This window comes from Myotis yumanensis, unplaced genomic scaffold (genome assembly GCF_028538775.1).
Source record: "Myotis yumanensis isolate MYYU_CA2020_CCGP unplaced genomic scaffold, mMyoYum1.0.hap1 SCAF_3, whole genome shotgun sequence".
In the NCBI taxonomy this organism is placed as follows: Eukaryota; Metazoa; Chordata; class Mammalia; order Chiroptera; family Vespertilionidae; genus Myotis; species Myotis yumanensis.
Window position 1 is genome coordinate 209,360,818 of NW_027223754.1, and position 15,912 is coordinate 209,376,729.

The 15,912-nt window shown below is 54.4% G+C and overlaps 1 protein-coding gene across 1 annotated transcript in view; it reads left to right on the forward strand.

Moving 5' to 3' along the window:
• The window catches only part of FAM83F (family with sequence similarity 83 member F), a 32,285-nt gene extending 18,062 nt beyond the window's left edge, over positions 1-14,223 (forward strand). Inside the window, exons 2-5 of the mRNA XM_070408003.1 lie at positions 3,796-3,963; positions 4,484-4,605; positions 5,609-6,270; positions 12,666-14,223. Coding sequence (XP_070264104.1) covers positions 3,796-3,963; positions 4,484-4,605; positions 5,609-6,270; positions 12,666-12,715 — 1,002 coding nt within the window. The 3' untranslated portion in view covers positions 12,716-14,223. The remainder of the gene's footprint in view (positions 1-3,795; positions 3,964-4,483; positions 4,606-5,608; positions 6,271-12,665) is intronic.
• Positions 14,224-15,912: the final 1,689 nt, after the last annotated feature.

Below are 15,912 nucleotides of genomic sequence, written 5' to 3' on the forward strand. Positions count from 1 at the left end.
TACATATCATCAATTCCTTTATTAATTTTATCTTTCACATTCAGGTATTTAGCCTACCTGAAATTCACCTTTATATATAGTGTGAGGTAGGGATCCACTTATTTTTCTCTATACAGTAAGCCAATCTCCCTAGTAGCATCTACTAAACAGCATCCTTTCTCCACTGAGTTGTGATTCTACCTCTATCAGACTTAAATTTTTATGCAGGTTTATAGGTACACATATGTTTCTGGTCTCTCCATTATATTCCATCAGTCTATTTGTTAGTTCCTTCCTACTTCAGTACCACAGTTCTTATTACTATAGCGCTGTAGTGTATCTTACTATCTGGTAGGACAAGTGTTCCCTTTTAGCTTTTCTTTTTCAAAACTGACTTAGCTATTATGGATCTTTATTATTTCTCACATCTTAGAAGTATTTGGGTTCCTCAAAAAAATATACTGAACTTTTATTGGATTTATTGGACTTTATTAACCCTTTGTACGCCATGAGTGTCTATAGACGCAAGCGGCTGACCTTCTCCACACACCACGCGTATCTATAGCTGCAAACCTCGCATATCAACTCTGGTCACCCAATTTTAAAATCAGACTTGTTAGTGACATCTCTGGGTTTGTAAAGAAAATTATGGTAACTTAAATTCGTAAATATTCCAGCACATATGGAAGAAATGAGGATGGTTTCCGTTTTGGATGTGTGGCAGTTAACTGGTTAATATGGGAGAATTGGATTTTTAAATATCAAGTCAGATTATCCATGAATATGATTTATCTCTTCCTTTATTCACTTATTTAAAAAGATGTTTTTAATAGAGTTTTATAAATTTCTGCATAAAGGTATTAATTCCTAAATACTATGTGCTTAAGTTGCAATTTTGGGGGGATCTTATTTTCTTTTTAGCTGATTATTTTTGTAGTAGAGGAATGTTACTGGTTTTTGTAAGTTTTTCTTGTATATGGCAATCTTGCCAAATTCTATTAATTTTAATAGTTTTTCTCTGCATTGTAGGAGGTTTTTCTATTAAAAAAATATAACTGTAAATACTGGTAGTTTTTGTTTCTTCTAATCCTTCTAGCTCTTATTTTTTTTCTTGTCATAGTGCATTGGTTAGGACCTCTAATGCTTTGTTAAATAGCAGTGGTGAGTATTTTTTATTCGCTTGAGACTTAAAGGGATTGCATCTAAAATTTCTGTTAAGTATGCTTCAGGTGGGTTTTTAGTAGTTAGCCTTTATCAAGTTAAGGTCCCTTCTACTTCTAGTATTTTTGAGAATTTTAGTCACAAATAGGAATCTAGTGTTATCAAATATTTTTTAAAAGCCTATTAAGATAATGTATGATTTCCCCTCCTTGACACCATAAATGTTATAAATTAAAATCATATATTTTCTGATATTCAATAATTCTTACATTCCTAGGATAAACCTTACTTGATTATGCCGTGTTATGTTTAATTCGCTTTTAATGACTTATTCATGTCATTTTTATTTTTAAATTCATTGATGTATAAATGGTCCTAATATTCTTTTTTATCATTTCTTTAAAATTAAGAATTTCTTTAAAAGTAAACATGTCTGTAGTTATTTCTCTGTTTTCTCTTTTATTTGCATATCCTCTGTTTTTGTCAGTCTTGCTAGAAGTTTGTCTATCTTGTGTAGTCTCTTTAGAAAGTCAGTTTTTTATGTGATGTTTCTAAAATAACTTACAGCTGCCCCATCTTTGTGAACCAGCGTGATGCAGTGAAATGGTTGAGTGCAAATGAAGACCCGAGTTCAAATGCCTGCTTTGCTGCACGCTGTGTGGCCTGGGGCACATTTCTTTGCCCCTTTGCATTCACATCCTCATCTGTAGAAGGGGGATTCCAATCCTCCTCATTGTGAGGATCATATTAGAAAAGTTACCTAAAGCACCTGGAACAGTGTGAGGCCCGTTCTAAGTGCTCAGTGCATGTTAATCCCTGTCTCCAGGGCCTTTCTGCTGTGCTGTTTGCCTGACATGCCCACCTGCTAGGCACCTGCTGGCCCAGGTGGCACCTGTGTGCAGATTAGAAGAGCTGTCCCTTCCTCAGGCAGGCACAGTTCCCACGCACCCCCAGCCCAGTGCCCATGCAGTGCACACACAACCTGCATGCCCAGGCCTGGCCGCCCTGCCCCCTGCCCTGCTCTGTGTCCCTCTCTGCGCATTTCTCATGGTGCTCCCGGCTGCCCGTTCTTCAGGTTTCGGCTTCCTCACTGAAGTCTTTCTTGTTCTCCCCTGGCTGAGAGGAATCAGCCTCTTCCCTTCCTTCAGCCCCTGGCCCCCAGCCTGAATTCACATCACATCTCATCTCTGCATCTCTTCAGGCTTTTATTCCATCTTACCTGATGTCTCAGTTCTTTTGTGCAAATGTCTTATCATTCCTCCCGGATTAATCCCTTGAAGTTAGGGATTAGAGCTTATTTGTCTTTAGATCCTCCCTCTTCCCCGGGCAGCTCAGTAAATGTTACTTGTATACGTGATTGGGTGTTAAATGCAGGAGCTAAGAAGAGCCTTAAATAATAGTGTGTAAATGGTGTTGGGGGTGGAGTTCTTTCGAGACAGGAGTCGTGGCAATGCACATGTGTGAAGGTGATGACAAAAACGATGGTGATGGTGTGGAGGGTCCCACTTACTGGGCGTCCCATGTGCGGGGCCCTGTGTTAAGTGCTTTCACAGTCTCTCAGCCGTCCCGACAGCCCTTTGAGTAGGTGTTACTCTTAGCTCCGTTTTGCTGCCAAGGAAACCAGGGCTCTGACGAGTCAGCAGTGAGTCGGTACCCAGGTCTGGTCTGTCTGACTTGACCGGCAGGTGCCCTCATCCACACAACCACTACCCTTTATGGAGGACTCACTCCATTCCAGGCTGTGTGTTTGATGCTTCGCAGACCTTATCTGTCATCCTAATGGCGAAAGTATGTACAGGGTACCTCTACTTTGCAGATAAGAAGGCTCATCAAGATTAAGTGACTTGCCTAAGGTCACATAACAGGAAAGGTCACATAGCCAGATCTCTCTGCCCCCAAAGCATGCTTTTCCTTCTGCATCATGTGCTCGGTGTTTGGAGCCAACAAGAAAACCGTTGCACTGGAGCTGGGACGGGGAGCAGGGGGGCGGGAAATAGAGGAAGCTGAGGTCAGAAAAGCATGCCTCAGGCTGCAGAAGGCCTGGCCTGCCAGCACGGCTCATCAGGACTGACTTGGAAATCAAGGGTCCTTGGCAGTGACCTTGCTTTGAGGATGGAGTGGGATGGTCTGCACACCTGGAGGCCAGGGGGGGCCAAGCTCACTGGAGCTCTGCCCAGACCGGCCCATAGGGAAGTGCAGGACTTGCCCCTTAGCTTGGCCCTTAGGGAAGCTGCAGGGAGATCGGAGCACCTGCGGAGAAAGCTTGTTGGCGCAGATCTGGGGCTGGTGGAAATGAGTCCATTCCTTGCCTCTCGATGATCACATCTTCTGAGCTTGCTTGTCTCCACGGGGACCACGAACGGCTCTCCTCAGCCTCCCAGTTCTCGCCCGTACGGCTTCTGCAGAGCGGCTGGGAAATCCTTAGGGGGGCGAGGTTTGTCAGGGGTGGCCTGCACCCTCGGGGGTTCCCCAGAGCAGAGGGCCCAGGTGTGCTCAGACGTGGGCGAGGAAGTGGAGCACCCAGGAGAGGTACCGATGGAGTTTTTGACTGTTGCCCACCAGGAACTCCAGGGCCAGCTGGTCCTCTCTGGGCCCAGGTGTGTCTCTGCAGGTGTGTAGTCGCCTTTGATCTTCCCCATGCCCTTCCCGATCCAGGTCATTGCTGTGGTCATGGACCTCTTCACCGATGTCGACATCTTCCAAGACATTGTGGACGCTGCCTCTAAGCGCCGCGTCCCCGTGTACATCATCCTGGATGAGTCGGGCGTGAAGTATTTCCTGGAGATGTGTCAGGGCCTGGAGCTCACGGACTACCGTATTCGGGTGAGTTGCACCACTGTGGGCTGGCCATGTGAGGACCAGAAATTGAGACAGAGATGGCCTCTGCCCCTTTCTCCGCCTCTTCTCCAGTTCAGGGGCTCAGAGGAACATCAAGATCTCAACCCCTTCTGTCTAAAACCTGATCTCGTGAACCGATAACCCTAAAAGTACACGCCAAGCTTAAATTATATCACAAGACTGCTGAGGCGAAGGAGGCAGCTCTGGCCCAGATCTGGGGTGCTCAGCCCATAGTCCAAGGTCAAAGCTAGGGCCGTGGTTCTCTTCTGGGGAGCTCTGGGCACCGGCAGGAACCACCCTGAGCTTACCCACACCCAAAGCAAGATTTGCTGACTACTTCCTGCTGTCTAGTTGGGGTTCCCCTGGAAGGCCATCCGGAGCAGAGCTGAGTGCAGACAGGAGCCAGCAGGCAGGTCCCGTGGACGAGGGAGCTCCTCCTCTGCCCCAGCTCAGAGGCTTGCAGGCCCCAACCTGAGTGACACTGTCTCTCTTTTCTTCTCCACAGAACATCCGTGTCCGCTCGGTGACGGGCGTCGGCTTCTACATGCCCATGGGGAAGATCAAAGGGACCCTGTCATCAAAGTTCTTAATGGTAGATGGTGACAAAGTAGCCACGGGATCTTACAGGTCAGAGAAGGGCCTGGGAGGCCTTTATTCCTCCTAGTAAATGTTCATACTCAGAAATGGGCGGGGCTGGGGCCTCCGTGGTCCTGGGTTTAAGAGGTATTGTCTGATCCGATGGCAAAAAATAGCCTCCTGGCTCATCCTTTCCCTCAAACTTTGTGGCTACCGGATTATTCCAGAAAGAGGGCCAGCTCTTCCTGGACATTAAGCGCCGCCTGCTTTTCATGGTCCACAGCCAATGGCTGCATTGCGAGGCTGGTTTTTTTAGGCAGGACAAGCAGGAAGCAGAATGGATCCGATCTGGGAAAAAAATGTGAGGGTGTGGCCTGGAAGGAATGTCCCCCGAATTTTGAGGCTGAAGTAAATCACCAGGAACATGAGAGACTAGATCTGTGCAAGGGTCTGCCCTCCACGTGAATGGAAATCCAGGTGCCAAAAAGAAACCTGGGCACCGAAACCAGTAATAAATGACCTACGTCCTCTTGCACAGTTAGAGTAGGGGGTTTGCAGACACTCGGTGCTTAGGAGATTCACAGGAGAACCAACAAGGAATGGAAGGATATTGAGAACAGCAGCAGCTCCAGTGACCCCTTATTAAATGTGTGCGTTGTGGCAGCCACTGCGCTAGTGTGTCCACGTTATCTCACTCGAGCCTCACAACATTTCTGTGACGGTGCACCCTGTGAGCCCCGTTGTACAAAGGCGCACAGGGTAGAAACCAGGACTGCATCCAGGCCCGACTTCTCGTCTCCTTGCCTGGCACCCACTGCCTGCTTTCTGCATTGGAGGCCAAGACCTGGGAAAAAAGGGAGACTTGGGTCAGGGGAGGGACAGGGTCCCAGCAAGAAGGCTGGGCAGCGCCTTCCACCGGGCAGCAAGGCATCAGCCTCAGTGGTCGACCAGGCTGGGGCGGGCGCAGCTGGGTGTGGAGATGGGCCTGCTTGGCAGGGGGCGAGGTCACTGGCCTGGGCACATGTGTCTTGCTTTTCCGTCCCTACATGCCCAGGTTCACCTGGAGTTCCTCTTACGTGGACAGGAACCTCCTCCTCCTCCTGACGGGGCAGAACGTGGAGCCCTTCGACGTGGAGTTCCGGGAGCTGTACGCCATCTCCGAGGAGGTGAACTTGTACCAGCAGCTGAGCCTGGCAGGAGGCGCAGGCATATTCGGCCATTACTCCTCCACGGTGGCTCGCAAGCTTATCAACCCCAAGTACGCCCTGGTGTCCGGGAGCCGCCACCCGCCGGGGGAGATGATGCGCTGGGCTGCCCGGCAGCAGCGGGAGGCTGGTGGCAACCCAGAGGGGCAGGAAGAGGGCAGCGGAGGCAGCGAGTCAGCCCAGCGCCTGGAGAACTTCCTGAATGACCTGGTCACGCTGGAGCAGGTGCTGCCCCCCGTGGAGCCCGTGCCCTCGGGAGAGCTGAGTCGGAAGCCTGGCAGGGTGGTCTCCCCCCGAGAGGCTCTGGCCCGAAATGGGAAGGGAGAAGCGCTCAACGGCGAGGCCGCCCAGGCCAAGGAGGACAAGCGCTGGAGCTCCAGGTTCTTCAGCCGCCGGGCCAAGAGGCCTGCAGCGCCCAACGGCACGGCCAGCTCCCTCTCCACGGAGAACTTCGCTGAAGTGGAGTTCAAGGGGAAGAGGACCAACGAGGGCTCCGGTGCCAACGCCTCAGGTGAGCCCTGCCGTCCGGCCTCGAGCTCCCCGGCCTCAGGCCCGTATTGGGGAGCAGAGTCTTGGACCTGCAGAAAGGCAGCGTGCTGGCCTGGAGAGAGCCCTGGTCTGGGTCAGACAGTCCTCCCCCACTCTGCCCTTGCTTTCCTCTAGCTCAGTGATGGCGAACCTATGACACGCGTGTCAGAGGTGACGCGCGAACTCATTTTTTTGGTTGATTTTTCTTTGTGAAATGGCATTTAAATATATAAAATAAATATCAAAAATATAAGTCCTTGTTTTACTATGGTTGCAAAGATCAAAAAATTTCTCCATGTGACACGGCACCAGAGTTAAGTTAGGGTTTTTCAAAATGCTGACACGCCGAGCTCAGAAGGTTCGCCATCACTGATCTGGCTCCTGTTCTGGACCGGCCACTGCAGGTCTGAGTGTCCGCTTCCTCTTCTCTGAAAGGGAGGATGCGCTTGCCTTGCCCAGCTGTTCTGAGGCTATAAGTTGCTCAGAACAGTGCCGGGCGTGGGGGAGTCTGAGAAAGTTTCTCCTCTGTAGATGAAGCCACAGAGGCACAGCGCAGCGGAGTGGCAGGGCTAAGGCTCGACCCTGCCTCTGAGTCTAGGGCTCCATCTAGCAAAGCTTGTTCCTTGTCATCAGGATCTAACCTGGACAAACACACCCCACCCTCACCCGCGCCCTGACCCCCTTTCCTCATTCTGCTAGAAAGTGGTTGGACTGGGCTCCTCCCCTGTGCTTATCTGATAAGCGGTGTGTGCCGGCTGCTTACCTCCGGGAGAGATTGTTCCTGATGGTGACATCCTCCAGGCTGTCTCACTGGGACCCCCTAGCAAGCAAGTCCAACTCAAAGGCTAACATGGGCCGAATAAACAAGGTTTAAGTGTGTGACGGCTGCAAAAGAACAAAAGCTTCAATTCTCATAGAAACGTAGGTTTATTTTGATAGAGACATGCTGAATACAAAGGGCTGAAGTAAATGAGTCATCGTTAACATAAAATAATAGAATGTTTTAATAAAAATTAATATTTTTTTCTGCACATTAACTTACCAGACACTGAATAACTGTACACATCAATAAGCGTAACGCGCCTTGGCCGGCTTGGCTCAGTGGATAGAGCGTCAGCCTGCGGATTAAAGGGTCCTAGGTTCAATTCCGGCCAAGGGAATATGCCTGGATTGCAGGCTTGATCCCCAGTGGAGGGCGTGCAGGAGGCAGCCAATCAATGATTCTCTCTCATCATTGATGTTTCTCTCTCTCTCCTTCTCCCTTCTTCTCTGAAATCAATAACGAAATATATATATTTTTTTTAAAAAGCGTAACGCAAGTAAACCTATTTTTCTTGTTCCCCGGAAGCAAAACATTTCCTGTTGCGCACACCAAAAAGTCAGTACAAGACTAATGACATGGCAAATCGGCTGCTAAAACATTCGCTGCTAGTATTAGTGGAGAGAAATGGTGTGCCTGCACGTAAGGGGTGTAAGGGAAATGAATGCAACACAATTATAGTAATCAGTCACTAGCAAACATTGTAGTTCGTTATTAATAATTATGCATAACAGGATATTGTAAACATTAAGTTATGAAATTTTTATTAAAACATTTCTTACATACCCTTATATTGGCTGGGCCGCAAACATATTCGTTGTGGGCTGCATGCGGCCCGTGGGTTTGACATGCTTGCCCTAGAGGACCTGGCCTTTATCTCTCTCTGGAGCAGTTTCCAGTGTGGCCTTTCCAGAGGCTGGTGGTGACGGCCAGGGCTGCTGCTGGTGCCTTTTCTCGTGTCAGCATCTCGGAGTCAAAAAGGTTTCCATGTGGGGCTTTCTCCCTCTGTGACTGACTCCTGGCCTGCCAGGGAGTGAGGACGGCAGGGCCTGAGGCCTGGCCCTGGGCAGGCTGAGCAGCTCAGGACCCCTGCATCGCCCACAGCCTCAGCTTTGACCTGATAGTGAGTGGCCTGAGTGCAAGGCTCTTCCCCTCTGCTCATCCCACAGCCCTGCTGCAGAGCCTGACATGCTCTGCTCTTAACGTGAGGACAGGCCTGGAGTCTCGGTGAATTGGGGCCCAGCGGGAGCACCAGTGCTGCACCACTGTTGGCCAGGAAGCATTTATTGAGCACCTCCGTGTGCTAGGTCCTTCCTTGGGTGCTTTCTCTCTCACTTGGCCCCCACAACAACCTGGAAGCTTGGAGAGGTGACTTCAGTGGTCCCTAGGCACAGTGGGACTGGGCCCAGGACTCACACCCAGGCCAGGACCCATGTTCTGCCGGGGGGGAGGGGGAGGGGGGGGGCTTTGGGAGAGGGTGATTAGCCTAGTCCCATTTCCCCAGGGCTCCCTGGTTCCCCCAATACCAGATGCTGCTGCTGTTTTGCACCTCTTGTTTGGAGGCACGGTTGCCATGGTGAACACCTGGCAGGGAAGGGAGGGGGAGGGGTGAGCCCAACCACAAAAGGGGCCATTTCCCAAGTCCTGATGGAGGTGAAGTGGAAGCTTTCTCTTCCTTCAGCCCCTCACCCTGAGGTGCTGTTTCCATAGAAACGAAAGGCCCATTGTCTTGTCCCTCCTTGCTGCCTTTCCTGAGTCTCTCAGCATCGGTTCCCCGCTTAAATGCCTTGGGTAGTCTTTGCTCAGTCACACCACTCACACTGTGCCCAGCCGCCAGCCAAGCAGCCCTGGACTGTGCCCTGGGGAAGTGCCTCTTCCAGGGGCCGGGCACCCAGAGAGGGCGCGACACCCAGAGAGATGGTGAGAGAGAGGACAGCAAACTCGAGAGTACAGAAAGGGGTGCCCAGCAAGATCACCCTATTCCTCTCCGTTCTTTCGAAGGAACATAGAGTGGCCTCGTCCAGCACAGCCTCTGCCCACCTGGGTGGGCATCCGGTTCCTGAGGGCCTGAAATTCAAGTCCCTCATGAGACTTCTTCTCTCCCTGCTGCTTTCCTCCTCAGAGGCCGGGCTGCCTGAGTGCCTCCTCTCAGTCACTAGGAAGCTGGGTCTCTAGGGCTCTGTGCCAGAGGGTCAGGCTCCTGGCAGCACGGAGACCCCAGGGTCGGCACCGGTAACCCGGGTGCACTTGGGACTGTCAGCTGCTACCTTAGGGCCCCATCCCGGGCAAGGCTCCTTGTCCTGCAGTGAACATTCAGGCCATCATCACAATAGCCAGCCAACGACCTCCGCTCCCGCGCCCATTCCTTGCTCCCCACCCTCTGGACATACCCTTTCACCCCCCAGGGCATTTCCTCGTCAAGAAGAGAGTGGGTGAGCCAGGGAGGAATTCCAAGGTCCCTTTGAGCTCTGATTCTGACTGTCCTTCCTGTCTCTGCTGCCCTCGTCTCATGGGAGAGCTGGGCTGATGACAGGGTGGGAGAAAGAGAGAGAAATAGAAACGCTAAGTGCTGGCAGCCTGTGAAATTGATGCAGACCCCAGTGCGGGCCTTGGGAGAACCTTCAGAAACCCCTTCCTTTAGGGCTGACGCTCAGCAGGCGGCCACCTGGTGGTATGAAGGCTCACAGCTCCCTCTACTGACGAAGCTGAGCACCTTTTCCTTCTGGTTTTTCTCTTGGCTGAGATCTTGCTCCTGCGCCGAGTGCGCTCAGCGCCTTTGCCCGGAGTCCACAATTCGGGGTCGTTCCTGAGGACCCTGGGTCCTGGCCCCAGCTGGTATTTGGAAACGGCAGTGTCGTGTTATAAGCCTGGCATCCTTACCACGGAGGCCCCGGTCACACCGCACAGATGAAGGGAGCGGAGGGAGCCTCCTTCAAGGAACTGCTCCCCCTAGAGAGGAGGCAGGATCCTTATTCTCACTGGCAGATGCCACAGTCCTCCTGCCATTCTGGTTTCTCTTGGGCCTCGGCAGGGTGGTGAGGTGAGTGAGGAGGGCACATATGTCCCCATCTATTGATGCCGTTCGTTTTTGTTTGTGTTTTGGTGGGTTGTTGTTTTTTTATCCTCACCTGACGTAGAGCAAGGAAGAGAGAGAAATATCAATGTGAGAGAGAAACATTGATCGGTTGCCTCCTGCACACTCCCTGACCAGGGATCCAACCTACAACCTAAGTATGTGCCCTGACTGGAAATCGAACCTGCAACCTGTTGGTGTATGGGACCATGCTCCAACCAGCTGAGCCACCTGGCCAGAGCTGTCTGATCCTTCACTTAATGCATTAACAAATGTGTGTCTCTGCAAAGTCCGCTCTGTGCCAGGCGTTGTTCTAAGTTCCTGGCGAAGTCCTGGCTCTTACGGAGTGAGTGCCATGCTGCAGAGAGAGGGCGGGGAGGCACCGACCCTCTTATAACGGGCAGGTGAGGGCAAGGCCTCGGGCACAGGGACATTTGAGCAGAGACTTGGAGGGAAGGAGAGAGCCAGGTGGACATCCAGGGGAAGAATCTTCCAGAAAAGGGGGATGTGGAGCCCTGAAACCTGAAGGAAGGTGAAGCCTCTCGTCCTTGTCCTGCTGCCCATTTCCGTGTCCCCACCTACCTCTCCCTCCCCCAGGCGGTGTCCCTCCCCCACCCCCGTCCTGCCCTGACGTCATGCTGCCTCCTGCCACTTCCCACCCCAATTTCAGTCTCACTCAGTGCGACCTCCCTTTGAAGTTTGACTTTCTCTCATCAGCCTCCTCCGGGCATCCATGCCACAGATTCTCTATTTAGAAAAAAAACACACAAGAACCTTGGGCTGTTCATGATTCTTCCCTATTAACCTGAGCAGGTCTGATTCGCCTCGGAGTCTTGCCGAGCACCGGCTTGCGCTGGGCTCCCCGTCCCTGTGCGCCGAGGGAACGATGGAACATAAAGAATTTTCCCTCAAACGGTTTCTCTGTCAGAGGCATGAAAATGAATTCTGAGTACAAAGGGTCTCCCCAGGCTCTCATCCAGCCTCACGGCCTGAGCGTGCGAGTGGGGATTCCTGCCTCTCCGGGGGCAGCTGGCGCGTGCGTGCCCGTCCCACTCCCAATCGGGGCTTGTTTCACTTACCTGCCTCCGCCATGCTGCTGCCCCCGGGCCGGACCTTGGCATCTGCTCAGAAGGCCAAGCAAATGAAAGGAGCCCCGAGGAGGAGACGTGGGGACGGACGTGTCCAGGGCAGCAGCGAGGGGGCTGTGGGGCGGCTTGATGTGGTCCCTTCAGAGCCGCACTAGCTGCGGCCTCAGCACACCCCCCTCCCCCAACCCCCCAAGGAGGATGACCGCGCTCCTTGACCCTGGGACCCTCCAGGAGGGAAGGGGCACAGTCACCGGGGCCCCTCCCACCGCCTCTAAGCTCTGTATGCTGCCAGCACAGTCTCCCAGGAGCTCAGCTGGACTCGTAGTACCTCCCAAGGAGGGTTGATGGAGCAGGGCGGCGGGGAGGGGCCCCACTCAGCCTGTCCTGGTCTCTCTTGGCCCAGGGGAAGAGGCGGCCACCGCTTTCATTAAATTCACCGCTGAAGTGAGATGGCAAGGCGGTGTGAGCAACAGGGAGAGGACCCGCCCCTTGCAGTGTGGAAAGGAACTGGCAGGAACTCGCTGGGCAGCTTCCACCCGGGAGGCAGGCAGTCAGCCCCCCAGGAGGGTGTGGATCCAGCGGCCAGCACCTTGCAGGCAGGCCGGGAGCTTGCCAGTGTCTGCCTTGTAGCGTCAGAGCAGGCGTCCCGCCAAAGGAGCCAGGGGCCTCTGCAAGGGATTATGCAGGAGGGGCCTGGGAAGAGGGGGCCTGCGCTTCTCTAGCCTGGAGGAGCACAGCTGCCTTCCACTCCTTTCAGCTGAACGTGTTCTCTCCATCGATTCAAACCGCCTCCCTAAGCACGTGGTCCCTGCCACAGGGCCTGGCTCTCGGTCAGCCTCCCCACCTTGTGAGGCACAAGCTTGTCCTCTTCCAACCTCGGCAGCCTGCATGGCGGAGGGAGCCCTGCCTGGATTTGGAAAATCGGGTTCTGGCCCCGCTGCCCTCCGTTGTAAGACAGGGCTGACGGTCCCTTCTCAGAGCGTGGCTGCCCGTGAGGATCCCCTGCGAGAGTGACTGTGGTTATGCTTTGTGGGCTATGAGGCTGCATACGGTATTAGCTTCAGGTGAACTGCCTCCTAACGAGACTTTCAGTCATTGATTATGGTTGTTGGTTTGGGGTCTACATCCTTCCCCCTGTCCCCCTGAGATCAGAAGAGGGCAGATCCCTCGAGGGCCCAGCCAGGGGCCGTCTTGCCGAGGCTGCCACACCAGGGAGTCTTTCCTTCTGTTTCCCTGGGGCCCTGCTGACCTGCTTCCAGGTCAGCCGTTTGGGAGGGAGACAGTGACCCCAGCCCCAAACTTGAGGTGTGGGCGGTGCATGCAGGAGAGGAGCTGGAGGCAAGTCCACTGAGCCCTTCACTCACAACCTTTCTTGTCTGTGTCCCTTGTCTCTGCAGGTAAATCAAGTCCCAATCCTGCCAAGTCCAGCAATTGTGTGATTTCCTGAGCCTCGGGCCAGCGGTGGGCAGGACCTGGATGCCCGCTGCCCCGTTTTGTGGAGAACACAGGTCAAACCCTGCGCCAGTTTGCACATCCGACCCCTCCTGCCTCCTGCCCAGCAGCCTCCACCTGGCCTCAGGGACCCTACCTCCCGGATGTGAGGATCTGCCACGACTCAAGGCAGCCACACGTCTCCACGAGACTCTCGGTGTCTGGGCAGGGGTCGCTCTTCCTTGTTTACATGAAGTGGAAGCTTGACTAGTGTCCTCTCTCCTTTACGCCCGACACCCTCCCTCCACGGGGCCAGCCTCACCCTGCAGGGCCCCAGATGGGGTGAGCCCTTATCTTTCTACCTTAATGTGGTAGGGTCTCCCGGGCGGCCCCAGCCCCCCGACTTCTCCTTTCCTGGGCTTCTTGGTGCTTCTGGTCCCCCCAGCAGGCCTGATGGGATAAAAGGGAAGAAGACGGGCCTCTGAACTGAAGGTAGAGGATACTAGGTCAGCTGGGACCCCGGCAACTGTGGCCTTCCGGGCGGTCCCTGCAGGCGCCTGCACTAGACTCTGAATGGCGTGAGGATAAGCCCGCCCACGGGAGCCGGTGGCAGAAGTGGGTGCTGAGGGCTCTCTTCCCTCACTCCGCCCCATCTTGGAGCTCTCAGTCCCGAGGGGTCCAGACCTCCTTGGCTGTTGCCTATTGTAAGCCATGACGGTTCTTAGAGTGCCTTTGCCTGGGGCTACTCTCTCCCCTCAATGTGCCTTGATTTGCAGCCCAAAGCAGGGAGAGAGCTTGGCCAAGAGGTAGATTCTGGTGGCCTGGGAGGCTGGGCAGGAGCGCTAGCCCTTTCCCCGCCCCTGAGATGGCCCTTCACCCCCTTCACCAGCCAGGACTTAGGGTCCTTGTCTAGTTACATTTCAGCCAAAGACCAGCCTTAGCCGCCTGCCGAAAGGCAGGCTGTGTAGGGCCCTCGGCCTCTCCAAAGGGCCTAACTACCATGATGCCAGGCCAGCAGACCTGCCTAGAATCACACTCTACCCTCACCCCACTGTGTGACTGGGGGTCTGAGGAGAGAGTTTGCTAATGCACGCTGGAGAAATTGCCAAACTGTAAGCTCTGTGAGCAGCCTCCCACCCCCACCCTGGCAGGTGCTGGGGGTCAGAGCCAGCACTGTGAGCCCTGAAGGCACCAGGCCTCTCACTTCTGAACCAAACTCGTGTCCTGTGTCCTTCCTTCTGCCAAACCCCGGGGCACCAGCAGCACCGGAGGAGGCCCAGATGTCTGCGCGGAGGCTGGTGTGAGGCCAGCCCGGCTGTGCTGCGGTGAGCAGATGTCCTGTGAGGAGCAGGAAGTGGCCAGCACAGCGCAGGCATTGGAGCAGAACCGCGGGGAGGGGGGCGGGGGGGTGTGTGCCGGGGGTGAGCCTGGGTCCCAGGCCTCCTCTGTTCATCCTGAGGGCGGACCCACCTCCCTGAGCTTCTGTGAGGATTAAACACTTTCTGGGAAGTGCTTTCTCACGCACCAACGCCTGGCAATGTGGCACGTGCTTGTTCTGGGAGGGAGGGCAGGGAGGGAGAGAGGGAGACGGGGCTGTGGCCATCCCCTCGATGGTGTGGGACACAGGTGGGTGAGGACCAACGAGGGAAAGAGGACACTGTGGATGAGGAGGGTGGACAACTCTGGGAACAAGGGAGGAGGCCGGGGAGGGACCAGCTCCAAGCGATTCTGCAAGGGCTCCCAGGGCCTCTTCTGTAAGACAAGCAGCCCCTGCCCCAAAGCAGGCCCAGCGCCCGCCCTGTCCTGACGCGTAGGAGGGTCCAGATGGGAAGTCCCAAGTTAGTACAGCCTTGGGCCAGGCCTGCTTCCTGCCCCAGTTTCCCTGTGCGCCAAGGCCGGTTATCCAGCCTCCTAGGAACGGGGTGGGCGACACGCCCTGGGAGGGGAAAGAGTGCAGGCACCTCCCCTGCGGCCGTCTCCTCATCCCCAGCAGAGGTTTGGACAAGTGGCCTCTGACCCCCTCCAGCCCTGAGATGCTTGCGCAGAGACAGAGGTGCCAAGATTGCTGGGAATCCTGACGCCCTCACAGGCGGCTCCTGAAGTGGGCTCGTCTGCCGAGCTTAGCCCACTCCGTCCGTCTCTCGGCTCCTCGGTTCTCAGGACCTCTGCCCTCTCTCTGTCCCAGCACTCGCACACACTCCGTGACATAGTCTCTCATCAAATCTCAAGGGTACAGCTGGCCTTCCCAGCTGGATGGCAAGTTCAAGGGTGGCTCGTGCCCTTGGTTCCCCCTCAGAGGCTTGCACAAGGCTGGTAGCGTCAGAAGGGCCGGGAGAAACAGGAACGAGAGGGATGAGAGCCTCTGCTCCGTGGGGGGCCTGGCCTCCCTGCCTCATCCTCCACCACCAGCGAGCTGCCCACTTTCTGCGCCTGCCTTCTGCAGGCTGAGTGTCCACATGGGTGTGGCTACTGGGGAAGGACGGCCTCCTAGGAGCACGGGTGCCTGAGGGCTGAGGCCCGGGGGCTGCTGCCACCCCGGATCCTGCCCCACTGGGGCTGGAAGCACGGATCCTGCACGGCGCTGGCAGGCGTCCCCTTGAGGTTTAGCAAGGCCTCCCAGTCTCTTGCCCAGTGTCTGTCGTTAGGGATGGTTAGTCCTGTGCCTGACCCTCAAGGGTGCTTTCGAAACAGCTCTGCTAGCACCATGGCCCTCTGTCTGTAGAGAGCCCAGTAGGATGTCTCTGCCAAGAAAGGCAGCCCAGAGATGTAGAGCGAACAAGCCAGAGAGGGAGTGGGCTTTGACTCTGCCGCCTTTTTCTCTTTAATTTATGGAGCACCTACTATGTGCCAGTCACTGTGCGAGGTGCTTCGGTCCCTGGCAGATCTCAATCTAAGAAAAGCTCAGGAAAGAGCTCTGAAAATAAAATTTAAAAATGCGTATATTCGGAGAGCGAGCCTCACAAAGTTGTGTGATGAGCAGCACGGGTCTTATGGTCCCCGCCTTTCAGATGAGTTGCACGGCTCTGCCCAAATCCCACATCACATGAGCTTGCCTCTCTGGCTTCAGGTGTCTCACTGCAACACCAGTGACACTTTGGAGCCACAAAATTCTGTTGGGGGAAGGGCAGTCCTACACATTAAGGACGTTAGCAGCACCTCTGGCCTCCACATGCCGGTAGCACCCCTCGAGATAAGACAACCAAAAATGTCTCC